We start from the raw sequence: 23,327 nt of genomic DNA on the forward strand, positions 1-23,327 counted from the left end.
GAAAATTCTCAGAGTAACAATCAACCGTAACCTATCACTAGAGACCTAAGCGAAATCCACCATAAAGAAAATGTTTTTCTCAATGTGGAAACTCACAAGCCTGAAACCATTTTCCCGAGGGAAATATTTTGTAACCTGATAACCAAAACACAGCAGCCAGGCTTATATTTGGAAAAACGCGTTTTGACAGCGCCAAACCACTCCGAGAAAAACTGCATTGGCTACCAATCAAAGAACGTATCACTTTCAAAATCTGCATGACCGTTCATAAAATTATTTATGGCGAGGCACCGGGATACATGACAGACCTCATCGACCTACCAACCAGAAACACCACAAAATCTACACGATCATACCTTAACCTCCACTACCCAAGCAGCAAAGGACTCAAATACAAATCCACCTATGCATCCAGCTTTTCCTACTTAAGCGCACAACTATGGAATGCACTACCAAAAGCAGTAAAAACTACGCTCGACCACCTAAATTTCTGGAAAGCACTAAAAACAGATCTGTTCAGAAGAGCATACCCCTCCAACCCAACATAAAATACCGAACACTTGCGACATAATGTAACCAAAGACCGTAATGGACATTACCTGACTCTTCCTCTCCTCTCCCTCTCTAAGTTCCCCCCAGTTGTACCTACCATATATGTACCCCATTCTACCACAATATCACTTTGCATTCATTCATACCATGTATTTGTTCAGACCAGAATCGGCTAACGCCGTTAAAGGTAAAATGTAAGCCACATTGAGCCTGCAAAAGGTGGGAAAATGTGGGATACAAAATGTAACAAATAATAATAATAATAATAGTTGTCTTTAATACATCCAGCAATGCGATCTAGGAATAGCCTAGTGGTTAGTGCAGTGGACTTTGATCCTGGGGAACTGAGTTCGATTCCCACTGCAGCTCCTTGTGACTCTGGGCAAGTCACCTAACCCTCCATTGCCCCTGGTACAAAATAAATACCTGAATACATGTAAACCACTTTGAATATAGTTGCAAAAACCTCAGAAAGGCAGTATATCAAGTCCCATTTCCCTTTCCCTTCTTTTCTGCAGTTCAAAAACTTTATTGAGTAAGTGGGCATTCCCAGGTGGCTCATGCAGCATTTGTTTTAGGTTAGGAGCATAATGTCTTCTTGCAGGGGTGAGTTGAGTTGAGAGTTGTTTGTTGTTACCAGAAGAGTTGCAGGCATCTCATTTTTGAGGACTTTCACTAAAAGGCATTTGAGTTTGGGCTTAGCACACCTTAATGTGGGACTTTCTCACCATAAGCCCAAATTCAGTGCAGAAGTATTTAGAGCTTTTTTTATTTTCTTATATTTTGCAGGTCCCACAGTAATTTTTCCATTAGCATGTGGGACTTGCAAAACATTAATGCGGGAGCACTTACCACCTTCTATTTAGGAGGTTCTTTGTGCACCTGCGTTAACTCGGCATTAATCAATTATCACACTCTAATGTGAACACGCTAGCTGGTTAATTCTTCCACGCCCATGATATGCTTCCTCTATAAAAATATTTTTAAATAATAGTAAACACACACTTAGCATACACTAACAGGCAAAATACTGCAAAACGCTTTAACGCATTTTGCAATAGCCTGCTTTTCCATGCGCTAAGCGTGCATTAGGGCTTAACGCCCTCTACTGAAAGGGCCCCTGTATGAAACATAGTCACTACCGCTCAACCAGGAAAATGAACAGGAGGACAACAAAAGCGAGACCTTACTTAAAATATCCACAGCATCTTAACTTCAAAAATATAAAAGCTTTACAAATGATTTTATTGTAGTTGGATTTTAAGTATGCTTTTGTTGTAGTTGTTGGTAGTCACACTGTTCTCTCTAAGTTGAGCAGGAGTCCTCCACCTACAGTCCTGCCAGTGGGGGGTGATGTTTCACTCACTTCTCACATTTTCACATTTCCCTAGCAATTGAAAACACAATTTTGAAACACCACCCACCACTGGCAGCAATGCAGTTGGAGGAATCATGCTCAGCTTAGAGGGAACAGTGTTGGTAGACCCTATGCATGTGTAGCTGGGGACCATTTTATCATGGATTATGTATCTTTGATATCATAGCTGGGTAGTTAGGTGAACTGATTGCTTATGACTGCAATTGTGATGAGAAATGATGAAAAGATTTGACTAGAAGAGACACTATAGCTGTTTGCTATGATATGTGCTGTTGGAGTGCTTTTACTATATATGTTTGATATCTATGTGAGCTTTTGACCAAGACAGAGAAGTTGGTCTCTTAGATTATTTGATTCCTGATAGTCAATCTCGCTGAAACACAGCTATGTTGAATCTTCATTTTGAGTCCTCAGTTTTTAGTCCTTGGTTTACTTTTATGTTCTCCAGTTGGATTTGTCGTATTTGGATGCATATAGGTTTTTACTTGGCTGTTGGTCAAATTTTATCACCACCCTCGTGGTAGATTATACATTATTAAAGATTCTAAAGACATACGTTTGGACTCCTCCCTTTGGTGGTTCCCACTATTTTGTCTTTTTGTTTTCCCGTGAGCTACTTCTTGTGTTTTTGGTTGCCTTGACTATTCCATGATCATTGATTTCCAAGAAAACTAAAATCTTTATTTTACTACCACTTTCTCCATTGCCACAAATGTTACCAAACCTATAATTTTATCCTCAGGCTCATAAATCCAGTGCTTTGGGTGAAATCTAACTGGCGTGTCATCTTGAGTTGTGACCATCAGGCCCTATGCTAAAAGAACACCAGACTCTCCTCTCCTCTGCCCACCACTATGTGAATTCCTCAAACCCTTTCCACAGAAAGAACCGCTGCAGATATAGAAAGAGGAAATAGCCTTAGTTTGAAAGAGCCTCTGTAAATCTGAACACAGTAAGTAAGCAAGTTGACCCACAGGGCAGTCTCTGTCTCTGAACTTGATGAATGAGAATCAGAGCAGGATTCTGGAGAAAAAGGTTACAGAAACACAGGAAACAGAGAAAATGAGGAGAAAACAGGATTTCATGATTGACAAACAAATGGGGACGACATGAGAGAGAGAAAAAAAACTCAGGGCTGGAAAAAGATGAGAGAGAAATAAGACTAGTTACCCGTTTGACTCCTAGTTTTTCATGGCCTAATAATTTTTTGGACACGAAGAACTAGCAATCACTAAAGAGAAATGAGATCTGTGGACCATCATCTCCGATGACCTCAAAGTAGCTAGTGTGACAAAGCAGCTGGGAGGGGGAATAGCATGATTGGCAGACAAAAAGAAAGATTAGTAGTAGAAAGAAGGAAATATTTCCTCTTCACAGGTCTCTGGATGGACCCAACTTTTGAATACTGTATTCATTTCTAGAGACCATATTTATAAAAGGACATTGAAAGCTAAAGGCAGTTCAAAGCATGACCGCTATATAAGCCCAAATGTCGCTGAGATGTGTGTTGAATTCAGCTCCATTTATTCAATTTTATTTATTTGTGCTCGCTAATATTTAAAACTGTCTTACAATGTTTTCTTGTTATATTACTATCATGTTTTTCATCATCATGTAACCCAAAATCCTTCTGTAATACCAAATGTCTATTCACTTCTTATTTCCACTATTCATGATGTATTGTAAGCCACATTGAGCCTGCAAAAAGGTGGGAAAATGTGGGATACAAATGCAATAAATAAATAAATAATGCTGCTTTGGGGGATATTTACTAAAATGTAGTTTTTGCATTTACTGCTTCTTAAGTGCAGCATGTAAGGTGTGTTAATCGCAAAGCCTGTGTGGTAAATGAAAAGGGTGAATCCCCTTCATTTACCACACATGCCAAACACCACATAGGCCTGTGTTACATGCCTCGGCAGACAGCATGGATGCACTCACTATGATGCTACTCTGCCCCCACCCCCCTCTGGCACACCCCTGATACAAGACCTACCATCACAGAATCCAAACCTCCATCCCAGGACTTACCTGGGGTATCTCTGGTAATGTAGTGGATGGAGGTGAAAGTGATCCCCCTCCATTCCCACCCTGTTGTTGCCTAAATTCAAAATGGTGGCTATGACCCTCTAATGGTAGTTTATTGGTACCACCACTAAGAGTCAAAACTGCCAAATAAAGAGAAGGGGTCGTCATATAAAGCCGAAGGGAGGAAACACAAGGAATATATTGATTTATTTAAAATGTGTATATGTCTATTCATTACAGTTACTCAGTAAGGTTTACAGTAGCTTCCCAATCTAGTTTCCATACAGGATTTAGCAGAGAGATGCTCTTGCACCATCACATTTTTTTCTTTTGGCATGCTCTGAAGCTTTTTACTCCTTTAAAGATTGTTTATAGCAAGGATTTATTTAGATATTCTTCCTGAATACATGGCACATATATGTATGCAAGAATCAACTACAGCTTCAACTTTCCTCCAAACTTGTTAAATATATCCAATTTCTAAGTGCAACTTTTCCGTATCATGGAGCTAAGTGGTGGAATTTGTTATCTACCAATATTAGATCTGAAATCTCTTATCTTAGACTTAGGAAAATATTGAAGTCTTTCTTTTTAATGAAATGTTTGATTATCTAGCAGATGATTTTCATCCTTTCTTGTTTGTGTTCCCTGGTAGAGGAGTGTGGTAGCCGTGTTAGTCCACTCTTAAGGTTATCAATAGAAATCAAACAAAATAAAACATGGAAAAGAAAATAAGATACCTTTTTTATTGGACATAACTTAATACATTTCTTGATTAGCTTTCGAAGGTTGCCCTTCTTCGTCAGATCTGACGAAGAAGGGCAACCTTCGAAAGCTAATCAAGAAATGTATTAAGTTATGTCCAATAAAAAAGGTATCATCTTATTTTCTTTTCCATGTTTTATTTTGTTTGATTTCTATTGTTCCCTGGTAAAAATTGTAATTGACTAGACTTTTCTCTTTGTTGTAATCCACACAGACCAGTAGTGGTAAGTAGCAGAAAATAAGCATCTGTATTCTATTGTACTGCTTCTGCCAACATCATCTTTGCTTCTGTGTAGGACTATAAAGCCAATGGAATTCTAGGAAAGGAAAGAGGGAGACAGAAAAAATGTCAGGAGAGGAAACCAATAAGAGGAGTAGAAAAGGAAAAAAAAATGTAAGTACCAGAAAAGAAAATGGAGAAAGAAAAATAAAAGAAGCTGAAAGTGAAGAAATAAGTGCCACTAGAAGAGAAACTATAAATAAGAGAGAGGAGGCCAGGAGACTATTAGAGATCAGTAAGATAAGATACAAAAAGCCAATGAGATAAATGGGAAGAAAGTAGAAGCAAACAGAAAGAGGTAGACAGGGGAGAGAGAGACAATAAACACTAGTAAAATGCAGAATGTCTGAGGAGAAAGTGATTGAGAGCTGTAAGAGAAAGATCTGTAACAGGGTGAAATGCAGCAATTTGGAGGGAGGTGAAATAACACATTTCTGCTGTTCCCATCTCCGAGACATCTCATGCTGCTTTGAGAAACATTAATACTTTCCCAGCTGCAGCCCTGAATACCCAGAGGATAAAATGATTGTACAATGCCAATGCTTCTTAAACCTGCCATCTAATCCTTATTTATTTATTTAGATTTTGCTCACACCTTTTTCAGTAGTAGTTCAAGGTGGGTTACATTCAGGTACTCTGGATATTTCACTGTCCCAGGAGGGCTCACAATCTAAGTTTTTACCTGAGGTAATGGAGGATTAAGTGGCTTGCCCAAGATCACAAGGAGCAGCAGTGGGATTTGAACCATCCACCTCTGGATTACAAGACCGGTGCTCTAACCTCTAGGCCACACCTCCACTCCTTGGTCTTCACTCCCAGTCCTTGAGGGACGCCAGTGGGTCAGGTTTCCATGATATTCCTAATGAGTATCCTTGAGAGAGATCTGCATGCCTACTACCTCCATTTTGTTGCACATCTTTCTCATACATGTTAATCAGAAGAAGGACCAAATTGATTAAGGAGATCAAACTCCTCTCATATGAGGAAAGGCTTAAGAAGTTAGAGCTCTTCAGCTTGGATAAGAGATGGCTGAGCGGGGGGTATGAGAGAGGTCTACAGAATCCTGAGTTGAGTAGAATGGATAAACGTGAACCAATCTAGTTTAGTCTTTCAAAAAGTACAAAGATTAGGGGATACTCCATGAAGCTACATGGTAATATTTTGAAAACAAATAGGGAAAAAATGTTTTCATTCAATGAATAGTTAAGCTCTGGAACTCATTGCTGGTGGATGTAGCAACAGCAGTTAGTGTATCTGGGTTTAAAAAAGGTTTAGGAAAGTCCATACTCTGCTATTAAGATATCTCTGGGATTGGTAGCATGGAATCTTGCTACTCTTTGGGATTCTACCAGGTACTTGTGACCTGAATTATAAGTACATAAGTACATAAGTAGTGCCATACTGGGAAAGACCAAAGGTCCATCTAGCCCAGCATCCTGTCACCGACAGTGGCCAATCCAGGTCAAGGGCACCTGGCACGCTCCCCAAACGTAAAAACATTCCAGACAAGTTATACCTAAAAATGCGGAATTTTTCCAAGTCCATTTAATAGCGGTCTATGGACTTGTCCTTTAGGAATCTATCTAACCCCTTTTTAAACTCCGTCAAGCTAACCGCCCGTACCACGTTCTCCGGCAATGAATTCCAGAGTCTAATTACACGTTGGGTGAAGAAAAATTTTCTCCGATTCGTTTTAAATTTACCACACTGTAGCTTCAACTCATGCCCTCTAGTCCTAGTATTTTTAGATAGCGTGAACAGTCGCTTCACATCCACCCGATCCATTCCACTCATTATTTTATACACTTCTATCATATCTCCCCTCAGCCGTCTCTTCTCCAAGCTGAAAAGCCCTAGCCTTCTCAGCCTCTCTTCATAGGAAAGTCGTCCCATCCCCACTATCATTTTCGTCGCCCTTCGCTGTACCTTTTCCAATTCTACTATATCTTTTTTGAGATACGGAGACCAGTACTGAACACAATACTCCAGGTGCGGTCGCACCATGGAGCGATACAACGGCATTATAACATCCGCACACCTGGACTCCATACCCTTCCTAATAACACCCAACATTCTATTCGCTTTCCTAGCCGCAGCAGCACACTGAGCAGAAGGTTTCAGCGTATCATCGACGACGACACCCAGATCCCTTTCTTGATCCGTAACTCCTAACGCGGAACCTTGCAAGACGTAGCTATAATTCGGGTTCCTCTTACCCACATGCATCACTTTGCACTTGTCAACATTGAACTTCATCTGCCACTTGCACGCCCATTCTCCCAGTCTCGCAAGGTCCTCCTGTAATCGTTCACATTCCTCCTGCGACTTGACGACCCTGAATAATTTTGTGTCATAGGCGAATTTAATTACCTCACTAGTTATTCCCATCTCTAGGTCATTTATAAATACATTAAAAAGCAACGGACCCAGCACAGACCCCTGCGGGACCCCACTAACTACCCTCCTCCACTGAGAATACTGGCCACGCAATCCTACTCTCTGCTTCCTATCTTTCAACCAGTTCTTAATCCATAATAATACCCTACCTCCGATTCCATGACTCTGCAATTTCTTCAGGAGTCTTTCGTGCGGCACTTTGTCCACGATTGGAAGCAGGATACTAGGGTGGATGGATTATTGGTCAGACCCACTATGGCTATTTTTATATCCTTATGACCAAGGATCTATAGGATTTCTCATCATTTTCTCCCTTCCCCTTTATTTCTGTATCTTTGCCAGTATTGCACTCTCTCAACTGTGTGATGCTACTGTTTTTAACTCACTGGGCCTTAAGAACCTTCAGAGTTAGCTAGCCTGGCATAACATGGTGCTTTCTAACAGATGCATTCATAGTGCCAGAGGGTGAAGGCACTTGAGAGCAGTAGCTGCTTACTACTGTGCCAGCACTCATGGAAGAGTTGGTCTGGTGCTTGTTTGCAAGCTTTAAATAAACTAGACCATGGAGCACAAACCAGGAGCAACACTGGTGCTAGGCACAAACCCCCTGGATTCTATATATGGTGTCCAGATTTGAGCTCACGCTGCTGAGATGCGCTTGCATCTTTATTGACTAACAAGCCATTAACGAGCAATAATTGGACGCTAACAACCAATTATTGATGTTAATTGGCACCAATTGGGATTTGTGCGTGTATCTGGCTGCGCACTATTCTATAAAGCCAGGTGCCCAAATCCCATAGCGTGCAACTCAAAAGGGGGCATGGCCATGGGAGGAGCATGTCAGGGGCGTTGTTACTGTTGAATGGGTCAGCGCACCCAGCTTGGGCACCAGCATTTACGCTAATTTTTTGCAGGTGTAAGTCTGGTGCCCAAAGTTATGGCGTGGGAATCGGCATTAAGTTTGATTCCGTGAAGGATGTGCACCCTGTATAGAATTGCACTTAGTACCATTTTTTTCAGTGCCTATTTTTGAGTGCCATTTATAGAATCTAGCCCAAAGCTTTAGCCTCCCTATGCAAATTGTGGAAAACTACTCCGGGGGAGGGGTGCTAATTTCATAAAGGTTTTCTCCACATGTAAAATCATTAGGAAAAACCTTTTATAAAATTGTGTGGCAGTATACATGTGCATAGGAGCCAACTTTTCAGACTTATTGGGGGTTCTGAGCCCAATGGGATAACCTCCCCCCCCCCCCCCAAGACAAATATGAGTTTATCTTGTTGGGCAAACTGGATGGACCGTACATCATCTACTATGTTACTATGTTTACTAAGTAAAAAGCACAAAAGAACAATCAGGAATGGGACAATGAGAAATTCTTTATTGGAAAGACCCGACACAGGCCGTGTTTCAGCGACTGCTCGACTGCATCAGGACTCACAAGAGTTAAGTTGTACAACAATTCAGATCTGCCTAACGGCAAAACAATGCAATTCCCACTTCGAGTATCAATATATATGCTCAAGAAACATACAGTAAAAGCAGTGATCTAAGTCCTGCGGACGCAGAAATCGCTGTCAGAAAAAAACACCATTGTCCTGCTCCTGAAGGTTCGTTTGTGCTTTTTGCTTTGCTCTGTTTGTTTGGTGTACTGTGGGCCCTCCCTTTTTAACGTGTGTATGGGGGAATTAGCCAGTATATGTGCTTGAATGAATAAATTTTCTCAAATACTTTCTTAATAACAGAAAAAAAGCCTGAAATTAGATTCCTCTCTGTATATTACTCACATTGGGAAGAACAAGATTTATGAGTTTGTTAGTTGAGGGAAGGAGGTGTCTGGGATGTTAACTGTTAAAGATTCCCTGCCTGGGGCTGCTTTCTTTGCTGTCTTTGCTGCAAGCTATAAACTGATATTTTAATAGATTCTGTTACTGATTTCTGGATCAAAATAAGAATTACCAAACAGTGTTGCAGCAGTGCTTAGGTCTCTTCATATGTCTGTGCTAAACCGTCATTTCTGCTGAATCTCAGGGCTCTCGGCGTGCTGTTGAAAGTATCTGCACCAGTTGCTATGGTCTTTACGGGACTGGGCTGAGCAGGTCATTTACACACATCTGTGACTTTATAGCTGGATAGTTTTTGTGTCTGGTCATCGTTGTACCATGTCACCCAGTGCCAGTCTGCCTCAAGCATGTTGGCACTAAACTTAACATTTGCTCTTTATTCATTATCTCTCGTGTGCCGGGGCATGATGTGTATCCTCCATCCCCCAACCCTACAAATACCATTTGTCATTTCAGTCCAGTAGAGAATTTATAAATATTGCTTTTGATTTCCTGACTTGTCGCATATCAAATAAATGAAATGCTGCTGACACATCATCTTAAGATGGCTAGATTTTTTTTTTAGAAACATAGAATCATGATGGCAGATAAGGGCCAAATGGCCCATCCAGTCTGCCCTTCCTCATTAACTACTGGCTCTTCGTTTTCCTAAGGGATCCCATGTGCCTGCCCCATGTTTTCTTAAATTCTAACACAGTCCTCGTCTCTACGACCTCCACCAGGAAGGCCGTTCCACGCATCCACCACCCTTTTATGTGAAATAGTATTTTCTCAGATTCCTCCTTAGCCTATTTTCTCAACTTCATTCTATGCCCTCTCATTCCAGAGTTTTTCTTCATTTGATAAAGGCTCACCGCCTATAATTTAACACCACTGAGGTATTTAAATGTCTATCATATCCCCTCTCTCCCGCCTCCAGCATATACATGTTGAGGTCCATAAGCCTGTCCCTATATGTTTTATGACAGAGACCATTTACCAGTTTGATAGCCGCCCTCTGGACCGACTTCATCCTGTTTATATCTTTCCGTAGGTATGGTCTCCAGAATTGCATGCAGTACTCTAAATGGGGCCTCACCAGAGACTTATACAAAGGCACTATGCATCTTTTTTCCTTCTGGTCATTCCTCTTCTGCACACAGGATGTGAGCACTTATTGCTGGCTGCAGGTTAGACTCAGTGTTTTTAGTGCAAGGAAAAATCAGTAGATGTAAGCAGAGAGATGGCAAGTGGGCTTTCCTGCAATACCAATAAGATGCACCCTATTTATCCCAAACAAATGGGGCACAGAGTTATGGCTTCTAAGTTACAGTTGATTCCAGTTTACTACAGATGTGCACAAACATAAAATTTGACTACTTTTATTTTTGTGTGTTCTCTCAGTTTCACACATTCATTTTAATAGGAAGCTTTTAGTGTGGGCTAAATTGATTTAAAGTCGACTAATTGATGAATTAAGGCAAGCTAAGCCAATCAGTGTGCATTAAAGCAATTTAGCCTGCACAAAAGGGCATTAGGCAGCTAACACAGGGTTTACCGCTTAGTAGACAGAAGCCTAGACCTATGATACTGCACTAAAAATGCAGCCACTGTGGTAAAAACCCATGTTAACTGCCTAACACGATCTGGGCATGACATGGGTGGGCTGAGGTGTGCAAACAAAACACAGAAAAGGCGGAAGACAACCCAAAACAGACCAAAAACAAGGGAGTTAGAGCACCAGAAAAGTTTAATAGGACCCTACACGGTTCGTGTTTCGGCCAGCAGGCCTTCCTCAGGGGTTCTGAATCTGACGTTTACAGGTATTCCTCCAAGATATTCATGAAACAAAACTCAGCCTCACAGGTCAGGGAATGGCTTCTTGCAGTCCAGTTCTCACCTCCAGATCTAGTTTTTGGTCTGTTTTGGGCTGTCTTCCGCCTTTTTTTGTGTTTTGTTTTGTCTTCACGGGAGATTTGGACTTCTCTTTTTGTATGCTGGGCTGAGGTGTGGCCAGATGTGGCAACTAGTGCACGGGTCAGTACGGCAATGCCAACTGTTATGACTGCCAATAACACAGCCAAACTTGCCACCTCAGCATGCTGGTATAGGGTTATGGTGGTTTCTCTTCCTCCCTTCTGCACATAGAACCCCATTCACACTTTACAACCCCCCACTAAAAGCACCCGATTCCTACACTGCACCTCTTGATGCAGAAATTAAGACCCTCCCTCCAACAACACAGCCCCCCACCCCAACACAAAAATCCTGGAAAACTCTGCCTCCTACCAGCAAAATGCCATCCCTCAATCTATCCACCCCCACCCCTCCTCTCTGGGACTAGACCTAAGGGTTTTCATTGGTGGCCAGTGGTCCTAGGTGATAGCAGTCCCCCCTTCTCTGCCACCTATGTAGGCACCGGAATCCAAAATGGCATCTGTGAAACCCGGTAGTTGTCTTGAGAGCCTTCTCCGGAGTAGCCCCCACACTCTGGAATGCACTACCTGAAAGGCTGTGGCGCGTAACACAAGACTATCTCTGCTTCAGGAAGCAGATGAAAGCTTGGCTCTTCAACCAGGCCTTCACTGGAAGAAGTAACTAATCTCGTTAGTCTCACTCACACACACAAGGAGTACTCAGACTGCATATACTGCAGCAGGACATGTTTATCCACTCCTACCCTAGCTAAGATAACATTTAACCATTTCTCTGACCTCATGTGCAACTTTCTTTAAATCAATCACCTTACTTTCTAACTCTTCCTACTTCTTACCCTTCTATATGTTACATCTTTGCTTTACCCTTCGCTATCACCTATAATGTTCTATTATGTATTGTGTTGACATTGTAAATAGTATACCATGCCATACTTTGTATTGTTTTTGAATATTTTTACTGCTGTAATTGTCTATTGCTCATGTTTGATCTATTCTTACTGTACACCACCTTGAGTGAATGCCTTCAAAAAGTTGGTAAATAAATCCTAATAAATACTGTAAAGGGTCATCCTTCTATAAGTGTAGATGCTCCCTTATATGGGAGGATGACCCATAGCAGTAGTACTATGAGACTACCAGCAGGGAGTCTTTGGCACCTTTTTGAATTCCAGCGCATACCTGGGTGGCCTTGAAGGGGTATCGCTACCACTTGGGACCACTGTCCACCAATGAAGACCCCTCGGGCGAGTCTCATTTTCTAAGTGGGTCAGGGTTTGTGTGTCGAAGGGTCTCTTTTTTTGCTGTAGAATTCAAATGTGTAGGACTTCATTACAAATCACAGAATCTCTTGTAACTTTCCAGTACAGAAACCCTAAATAAATTTTCATAAACGAGCTCTGGAGGGTCCCAGTTTCCCCTCACTTATGCCACTGGTGGGCTGCTTCTGATGCGCCGTTCTTCTCAGCTCCTTGTCTAAGGCAAGTCAGTTAACCTTCCGTTGCCTTGGGTACAAAGTTAGATGGTAAACTCTTTAGAGACTGGAAAATAGTTACCCCCCCCCATATCCCCATTTACTAAGCCGTTCTAGTGGCTGCCATTCGCTAATGCCGACACAGGCTGTGTTGGCATTACCGTGTGGCTTAATAAACAGGAAAGTTACTGTTTACTGTTAATTAAAATTTGAGATATCACTCAGCCTTTGTGGATTAGAGTGATTTACAATAAAATATAAAAACATTAAGAAAAGAACTTCGTAAAATATGATAGAACAGACCTAAAACAGTCATTTCTGAATGTATCTCAGCTTCAGCTACTTCTGAAAAGGCAGGAGTGAAATCCCAAATTCTATAAACATAAATACAGTGACTCAAACACAGCAGAATGAATCCGTGTACAATCCATACAAATTCTCTGCCCTCTCCAGCCTCTGCCCTCCCTTTCCTATTGATTCCTGTCAATCAGGGAGGGCTGCAGTACTGGCAGACACCTGCTGTCAACATTTCAGTATGCATTAAAGATTTTTCTTCAACAAACAGCCGTTAATCTTTTAGGCACATTGTCAGGATCTGCTCTGATTACTGCATCAGGCCTGCTCAGGTTCATTTCACTTCCCTGGCTTTCACATAGTCACCCACAATGCACTTGGCATGCTTGGAGGCAGGAATCTTAAGAAGATGAAAAATAGCTTTCACATTTTATTTTCTGATTCAAAGACATAAGAAATCCAATTAAACAATCCTACCGTAAACCATACCTTATAAGTACTGCTGGTGCTACAAGCATTGTGTAGTTTGAAGGGGGCAGTATCCCCCAAATGCTTCAGGTGCCGTTGATGAATTGGCCCCTTCTGCCCTCCACTTATTCAACCTCCCTACTTCATATACCCCCCAAACTATGCAGGGAAACTATACAAGGCAGTCCTAAAGGCTGCTGAAGGTGCCACTATCATTTGAAACTGCTGTTGCTGTGCATATTCTTATGGTCAAAACTGACAGCAGTTCATTAAGCAGGAAACACAGGGCCTTGTTTACTAAATCACACTAGAATTTTTAGCATGCGCTAACACTAGAGACACCCATAGGAATATATGGGTGTCTCTAGCGTTTAGCACGTTCTAAAAACACTAGCATACATTAGTAAACAGGGCCCACAGTGTTAAAGACACTACAGTAATTTTTATGGGAAAGAATGTTTCCATTCTAATGCCATAGTTAAGCCCTGGTGTGGAAATTACAGGCACAACATAATTCAGTGCTCAGCTGGGTTACTATCAGGCTTATTTTCGAAAGAGAAGGGGCAGGCTTATTTTCGAAAGAGAAGGGCGCCCATCTTTCGACACAAATCGGGAGATGGGCATCCTTCTCCCAGGGTCGCCCAAATTGGCATAATCGAAAGCTGATTTTGGGCGCCATCAACTGCTTTCCATCATGGGGATGACCAAAGTTCACAGGGGCGTGTCAGAAGCATAGTAAAGGCAGGACTGGGGCGTGCTTAACACATGGGCATCCTCGGCCAATAATGGAAACAAGAAGTGTGTCCCTGACAAGCACTTGGCCGACTTTACTTGGGCCATTTTTTCTTGCGACCAAGCCTCAAAAAGGTGCCCAAACTGACCAGATGACCACCAGAGGGAATCAGGGATGACCTCCCCTTACTCCCCCAGTGGTCACTAACCCCCTCCCACCCTAAAAGAAACTTTAAAAATATTTCTTGCCAGCCTCAAATGTCATACCCAGCTCCCTTACAGCAATATGCAGGTCCCTGGAGCAGTTTTAGTGGGTGCAGTGCACTTCAGGCAGGTGGTCCCAGGCCCATCCCCCCCTACCTGTTACACTTGTGGTGGTAAATGTGAGCCCTTCAAAACCCACCAGAAACCCACTGTACCCACATGTAGGTGCCCCCCTTCACCACTTAGGGCTATGGTAGTGTTGTATAGTTGTGGGTAGTGGGTTTTGGGGGGCTCAGCACCCAAGGTAAGGGAGCTATGCACCTGGGAGCAACTTGTGAAGTCCACTGAAGTGCCCCCTAGGGTGCCCGGTTGGTGTCCTGGCATGTGAGGGGGACCAGTGCACTACGAATGCTGGCTCCTTCCACAACCAAAGGGCTTGGATTTGGTCATTTCTGAGATGGGCGTCCTCAGTTTCCATTATCGCTGAAAACCGGGGGCAACCATCTCTAAGATCAACCTAAATGTTAAGATTTGGGCGTCCCCGACCGTATTATCGAAACGAAAGATGGACGCCCATCATGTTTCGATAATACGGGTTTCCCTGCCCCTTCCCAAGGACGTCCTGCGAGGACGCCCTCAGGAAAGCTTTGGCGCCCCATTCGATTATGCCCCTCCACAAAAACTAATTGTAGAGTTCTGGGAGAAGATGTCTTTCGTTTTTTAGGAAATAAAATGTTCCTGTAATGGTTTCAGAGCAAAACCTTCCTGAAGGTCAGGTATTACATGAAAGTTATATTATGCACTTTCAATAACCGTATCCAAAACCCAATTAGATTAAATGGATGCAGAAGTAATGGCTTTATATATATATATATATATATATATATTTTTTTTTTTTTTTGCCAGTATCTTTTCATCAAAGCACTATAGGAATAATTCTATAAAGTAGTCAACTAACAATTATACATCTATTATATATGTAAATGATAACGATAATGGCATGGATGTGGGCAAATATGTTCCAAAAGTGGACCTAAGTTCTATTCCGTAACCACGTGCATATCTGTGATAGCGCATAGGTTGCTGCTGGGTTATACATGGGTGGAATGTGGACAGGGCACACACTTAACTTATAGAAGACTAGGCATCCAAATGGCAGATGACATATAAGGGCCAGATTCTACATATGGCACCTAGAAAATCCACGCAGAAAACGTTTCCACCTAATCATATTCTGTAAGTGGCGCCTAGATTTAGGTGTGGTATATAGAATACACTTAGTTGATATCCTAGCGCCTAAAACAACGCGTCTCCATGTACACCAAGGAAAATGTGGCATAAGTGCCTACAGTAGATTTAGGCACAGAGGGCCATATTCTATAACAGTGCGTGTAAATTTTGAAATGCCCACAAAATGCCCATTTTCCCACCCATAACCGTGCCCCCTTTTTGCCTGCACGCATGAAAATTTAGGCGCCGTGCATTACTGAATACGCTTAGGGAGTTGTGTGCATAAATTCGAATTATTTCCAATTAGTGTTCATTATTGCTTGTTAAGTGCTGTTAACGCTGATTGGCTTCTTAAGCCAATTAAGTTACACGCGTTGTTGCAGAATATACTTGGATTTTGGTGCGGGTCTCTAGGCACGCTATATAGAATCCAGGGGATAATATGTCAAAATGCAAAGTGAAGCAAATTGGGAAAAATTATCCAAATCATAGTTACCTGATTCTAGGGTCCACCTTAGGAGTCGGCACCAAAGTTAAAGATCTAGGTGTCATCATCATAGACTATACGCTGCAGTCTTCTGCCCAGTGTGTAGCAGCAATTGAAAAAGCAAACTGGATGCTAGAAATTATTAGGAAAATAAGACAAAGAATATAATAATGCCTTTGTATCTCTCTATGGTGTGACCTCACCTTGAGTACTTTGTGTAATTCTGGTTGCCATATCTCGAAAAAGATAAAGCAAAATTAGAAAAGGTTCAAAGGCTGACCAAAATAGAACTTCTCTTATATGAGGAAAGGCTAAAGACATTAGGGCTCTTCAGGTTGGATAAAAAATGGCTGGGGAGGGGGGGATATAATAGAGGACTACAAGATCCTGAATGGTGTAGAACGGGTGAAAGTGAATACATTTTTTAACTGTTTCAAAAAGTACAGAGACTAAGGAACATGTGAAGAAATTACATGGTAATACTTTTAAAACAAATAGAAGGGGGGGGGGGGGGTGATGGCACTTGATATACTGCCTCTCTGTGGCTTTTTGCAACTACATTCAAAGTGGTTTGCATAGTATATACAGGTACTTATTTGTACCTGGAGCAACAGAGGCTTAACTGACTTGCCCAGAGTCACAAGGAGCTGCAGTGGGAATTGAACCCAGTTCCCCATGATTGAAATCTGCTGCACTAACCACTAGGCTACTCCTCCACTCCACTTTTGTCACTAAAAGAATAAGTTATGGAACTCATTGCCAGAGGATGTGGTTACAGCAATTAGCATGTATGGGTTTAAAAAAGGTTTGGGCAAGCTCCTGGAGGAAAAGCCCATAGTCTGCTATTGAGACAGACATGGGGGAAGCCACTGCATGCCCTGGGATCGGTAGCAATGAATCTTGCTACTATTTGGGATTCTGTATTAAGGAAAAGGGGAAAGAAAGGGTAGAAAACACAAACCCTCCCCTACGTAAAAGTCAAGAAGAAAATTAGGGAGAAATGTGGCATGTAGCAGATCCTATAAAACCTCCACAATGTACAATTCTTATTATTTATTTTTATTTCTTATTTTCATTCATCAGAAGGACAGAATGGCATCAGAAATAGATGAAAGAAAGCTAAAAGGCCTCTTATAGCACCCAGCTATTTCAGGTCAAAGCTTTTGTTGTAACATCAATCAGTTGCCAGACAGTCTCTATAATTGATCTTACTTACTTTTATTCAATTTTCTAAGTCAAAATAATAAAAATAAATATTTTCTTTCATGCAGATCTCTCATTTGTTTAAACATAACTGGGCAAGTCACTTAACCCTCCATTGCCCCAAGTACAAATAAGTACCTGTATATGTAAGCCGCATTGAGCCTGCCATGAGTGGGAAAGCGCGGGGTACAAATGTAAAAAACAAATAAACAAACCTAAATGGGCTATAAGCCCCTAATGCAGTCCATTGGTTTTCTTATATTTTGTCCTTATGATGACTTGTACTATGCCAAAACTGGAAATACAGTGAGACAGAATAATAGAATTCAGTAACATCCAAAACTTAATTAACATTATAATTGTGTTTGCATTTGGTTAATAACTAAGAAAATGCTGTTGAAAAATGGCTTGAAGAAGAAATAAATATATATCACAGAACTGGAAAATGTTGGCACATTTAGACTGACTCTGGACTTCTGCATGAAGGTAGCTCTGCCCTCATTATTGAATATCTCTCTTTTAAGTAGTAGTAATAAACAATATTACGTGCATTTTTATAATATACCACTGCATTCCACAAAACTAAAGGAGCAAGTTCCCATAAACCATCTTTCTCTTTTGATCTAGGCACAGGAAAAAAGATTTTAAATGCTTCCAGATTTCAACCTGTTTAATGTTGTGATATAAATGTCATAAATAAATAGAAACTCTGACTGTTGAGCACCTGATTCTAATAACATGATGTCTGTTTTAGCGGCCCTTTACCAGGAGAATAAAATCTGCATGAATATAATGCATGCTAGGGTGTCCCTATAACCTGCCCCTCCAATTGACACACTGGTTATGATTTATAACAAATTACTTACTCTATCTATGAAGAGTTATTCCATTAGTATACTTCCTCTTTGTACATCCATATGCTCCACAAGCTGGCATGTTTGAAAATATAAGTGAGATTAAATAGCCTAGCTATGCAGGTCCTGGAATATTGCTGCCACCTGCGTAACTGCTGGATCCTCCCCGGTGCCACCCCCTGTACCACCCCTGACCTGCCCATTTTTAACATGGGCGGTCAGAAATGATGCTCAGCAGCAGTGCTTGATATACTGATGCTGAATATTGTTTAGGTGGCTCAGCCTGGAGCTTCACCTGCCCACTTAAATAGCTCTGAATATCAGGGGCTTTGTATTTATTTATTTATTTATTGCATTTGTATCCCACATTTTCCCACCTCTTTGCAGGCTCGATGTGGCTTACAATGTATCGTTATTGGTAGATAGTAGATTGGGAGGTAGCAGTTAGTGTTACATAAAGGATATCATAATCGAAGTTTAAACAAGTAGATATAAGTAGAAAACAATACTGATAATAGGTAAGGTGGAGATGCCATAAAATACATTTCAAGTTTCAACTTTATTTAATATGCTGCAAATTACAAAATATCTAAGCAGTTTACAATAAATACAAATATTGAGGTAAGAAAGGAGATGCCACATAAGGAACCTAAGTTACAATCTATCTTTAGTAAAAGAGAAAATAGAAGGGGACAAATACTTCTAAGATACTGTTAGATGGGAGGAAGTGAAAAAGAGATGACAAACGTGTGAATTCTGTGCAGATTAAATGCATCTAAGCAGTAGAAGGGAACCCTTTGGTGAACTAATGGTTTTAAAGTCATGTTTTGAATTTCATAATACAAAAACCAAACCCAAAGGTATTAGATAACCTAGAAGGAGACCAAGGAGTAGAGGCAGACCAAAAAAATCTTCTTAGCCATAATAAAATGCAGTAATCTTTATTCAGCACCTCAGGTATACAAGACCCAACACGGGGCTGTGTTTCGACAGGACTAACCTGTCTGCCTCAGGGGTCATAACACTAAACATAAACAAAAGAATAGATAAAACATTAAAACTACATTCAGAACAATTGTGACAGAAATATCTATAAGTATCAATACATTACTGGTATCACAATAAAAGAAATATAATGAACAACACAAAACATTTAAAAAGGATAGTGAATAAACATAATGTAACCATATAGAAACACTGTATAATATAAAAGATGGTAAAATAAAATATTACAAAAAAGATATTTCAAAGAAGGAGGAAGATATATATTAGATAAATAGGGGATCAAAGTACCACACAAACTAACCTCCCCCCCCCCCCCCCCCCCCATTTACTAAAGTTTAGCTCAAGTTATCTGCGGCAGGGCCCATTTTATTCCTATGGGCCCTGCTGCAGATAATTCAAAGAAAGCATTAGTAAACAACCTAACCTTGATATAAAAACCTCAGATAAGGTAGGTGCAGAAGAAAACCACAGGCATATGCTAAAGCCCAGGCACAACAGACATAAGATGAAATTGAAAAACAAGAAAATAAAACAGGCAAGGATAAAAACATTGCAAAGTGCTGCTGTGAAAAAAAAGTTAATGATTATTTGTACACAATTGTTTAAACTGCAAAAAGCTGTCAGAACACAAGGAGTAGGTGAAAAAACTGAGCCCATGTTGAAATCAATTAAAAGTATGTTGTGTCACATGTAGGATATATATTGGGATGAATGTTTGTTAGCATACCTAGAATGTAATCTGTTTGGAAAAACATGATGGTTGATCAATTGATGCTATCTGAACAAATAGTCTGAGAAACATCGATATAAAGACCTGGTCTGCAAAACAAATTTATGTATATTTCTCTAATATGTATAAAAAAGTCCATTCTATTTAAAAAATGGAGGGGGGATATGACTGAAATGCATATGAAAAAAGTGACACCAAGTCAATAAAATAAAATTAAAAAAACTAGTGTGCTTAATTAGTGCCCAGGCTTTAGCATACTCCTGTGGTTTTCTTCTGCACTTACCTTATCTGAAGTTTTTATATCAAGGTTAGTTTATTATTAACATTTGTATAGCGCTACCAAACGCACACAGCGCTGAACACCTGACACAGAGACAGTCCCTGCTCGATAGAGCTTACAATCTAAAAATACAGACAGACAAGACAATTAAGGGCGAGGAAAGTACTGGATGAAAAGGAACAAGGATAGGGGAGAGTAGTATTATTATTATTTATTGCATTTGTAGCCCACATTTTCCCACTTATTTGCAGGCTCAATGTGGCTTACATAGTTTTGTTAACATTGTCATTTCAGGAAATGAGTAGTGGTTAGGAGCCAAAAGCGATGGTGAAAAGGTGGGTTTTCAGCATAGATTTGAAAACAGGTAGAGATGGAGCTAGGCGTATAGGCTCAGGGAACTCCATTCCAGGCATAAGGTGCCTCGAGGGAAAAGGAACGAAGCCTGGAATTAGCAGTGGAGGAGAAGGGGGACGACAAGAGAGATTTGTCCAGCGAGCGGAGCTTATGTGGTACTTTGATCCCCTATTTATCTAATATATATCTTTCTCCTTCTTTGAAATATCTTTTTTGTAATATTTTATTTTACCATCTTTTATATTATACACTGTTTCTATATGGTTATATTATGTTTATTCATTAGCCTTTTTTAATTATTTTGTGTTGTTCATTATATTTCTTTTATTGTAATATCAGTTTTTTATTAATTATTTATCCTTATTTCTGTCAAAATTGTTCTGAATGTATTTTTAATGTTTTATATATTCTTTTGTTTATGTTTAGTGTATGACCCCTGAGGCAGACAGGTTAGTCCTGTCGAAACACAGCCCCGTGTTGGGTCTTGTATACCTGAGGTGCTAAATAAAGATTACTGCATTTTATTATTGGCTGAGAAGATTATTTGGTCCGTCTCTGCTCCTTGAATTTAATAATGAAAGGTTCAGAATGTAGTTCTAGAGGGAGGGAGTTCCATTTCATTGGAACTACAACGCTGAAATGGGAAGACCTAGCAGAATGAAAGTGGACCTGGAGAGGAGTAGAGACAAACCAATAAGTGTGGTTGAGTGGAACGAAGGGTTCAGCCTGTACATCACAGTTCTGCCTAAACTACACCCCCAGTAATGCCTATTCTTGGTCCACGTAAAAACTGGCACGTTCTTTCCATGTGCTGACATTTTATGCATGTACACCCACACACGGTTTTATAAAGAATCCTTTTCCATATGTAAACCGTGATTTATAAAATTACCTCCTTATGGTCAGTTCATGCCCCTAATAGATTCTTATTTTGTTTTTCTCAGTTCAGTTTGACGGTGCTGATAAAAACCGAATGTCTCCTTCCAAAGAAGAGAAAGTCAAACACATACACAGGCACTCAAGTGGCAATCTTAAGTCAACGAAACATCCAAGCTTGGAGCACTCTGGGTCTGTAGGAGAACGAATAGACCCGGCTCTGCCTTTAGAAACACAGTTGTAAGTATTATAGGATAACTGGAAGAGATTAAATGCTTGTCAGTAGCAATGAGATATAACAGGAATATAACTTAATGGCTCTTCAGCTGCCTGCTCTCATCTCCCACCTTAAGTACCACTTCCACAGACCTGGCCATTCACCATTGAGCAACTGGCATCTACACATTAGCCGATTGTCCCACCACCAGATCACAACATCATTCCTACAAGCTAGCAGAAGGAAGTGGCAGGTGAGAGGGAATGTGTGAAGATGATCTGCTGATGCCCTGCATAGCATGCCACCCACCACTGTTCCATGGGGCTGTTCTGGCTGTGCCTTTGCATGTCACAAATTTGAGGGATGTTTCAAGGGGTATCTGACATCCTACACAAACATTCAGCCTTGCATCTCTCACCCCCAGGCAGCTCAAGAGCCTCCATTCAGCATTTCCTATAGGTGGCCAACAACTCCCCTTCCCTACTTCCCTTCATGTGATGAACACTTCCCTGTTTTTCTCCCTTGTCCATCTTCTCCCCTTTTCTTCCCCACCTCTGTCTATCCAGCATCTCTTCCACATCTTCCCTTTCTATCTGTTATATCCTATTAGGATTACGCTACTCTCTGTCCTGCAGGTGCTACTTTGGTCCCTCATCAGGCAGTGGGACCTTATAATGCAGTGGTGTGGGTTGGGCAGTTATGGCATGTGCTGAGCACTGCTGGTGCTATTAATAGGGGAGGCCAGAGGTGATATGGAGGGTGCAGGGATGGGAGAGCTGCCTGTATGCAGCACCAAGGCCTGGGTCAGCCATATCCTACTGCTAGCAAGAAGGGGGTTGGCACTCACATCACCAAAGGCAGGGGACAAGAGGGAGTTTGGGGGTGGCAGAAGTTTCCAGGTTTCAAGGACATGACTGCTAGCTGCTTGTTTTATGGAAGGTTCATAAGTAGAGAATGGTACAAGTATGAAGTTTGTCCCCATCCCCATGGGTTCTGTCTCCGTCCCCACCCCCACAGGTTTTGTCTCCTGTCCTCATCTGCAGAAGCCTTGACTTTAATAAAAAAAAGTTTTAAATATAAAATCATAACACTTATGATTTTATATTTAAAACTTTTTATTAAATTACTAGTAAAAAAGGCCCGTTTCCGAAACCAGTGAAAAGGGTGCTAGCATGTGGCTTTTTTTTTTGTGTGTGTGTATGTGTCACAGAGTTTCGTGTGTGTGTGTGAGTGTGTGAGGGTGGGGTGTGTGTGCAGGTTGTTGATGTGTGTCTTTTTTTTTTATTTGTTTTTTGGGTGGGGGGTTGGGGGATGTGCTGTGCTGTGCTGGCAAAGTGGGATGGATTGGTGTGTGGCTTTGAGGGTGTGTTTCTGTTGTATTGTGTGTGTGTGTGTGTGTGGTTTTTATCTGTCAAGGAGGTTTGTGGAGGGGGGTCTTTCTCTTGGTGAAATGTAAATGTGGTTGTAGGGGGGAGAGCCTTTGCTGAGTGGTGGATTGTTTTTTCCTGGGGTTTTTTTTTTTTTTTTTTGTGTTGTGCTGAGGCAGCAGTGTTGTTTTAGATGGGCGGAAGGTAGAGGAGCACGTTCTTGTTCTGTCGGTATTTTTTGGCCGTTTCAGGGCTGCTGTAGGGGAACGCTGGAAGTGAAATGTGCTGTGGGAAGCAGCGCCGTCTTTTTCCGTTGGGCTGGGGTTCTGGGCATCCTGGAGGTGGGAGATGGCTTGCCTGAGGACGCGGATGGTTATTTTAAGTTGGTGGAA

General features: G+C 41.2%; 1 protein-coding gene across 3 annotated transcripts in view; it reads left to right on the forward strand.

The window, feature by feature from the left end:
• Positions 1 to 23,327, forward strand: part of SHF (Src homology 2 domain containing F) — a 542,785-nt gene that overhangs the window by 437,837 nt on the left and 81,621 nt on the right. For all 3 annotated transcript variants that reach the window (XM_030187563.1, XM_030187571.1, XM_030187580.1), the window contains one exon: positions 21,420 to 21,591. In XM_030187563.1, coding sequence (XP_030043423.1) covers positions 21,420 to 21,591 — 172 coding nt within the window. The remainder of the gene's footprint in view (positions 1 to 21,419; positions 21,592 to 23,327) is intronic.

Source organism: Microcaecilia unicolor, chromosome 1 (assembly GCF_901765095.1).
Source record: "Microcaecilia unicolor chromosome 1, aMicUni1.1, whole genome shotgun sequence".
Taxonomy (NCBI): Eukaryota; Metazoa; Chordata; class Amphibia; order Gymnophiona; family Siphonopidae; genus Microcaecilia; species Microcaecilia unicolor.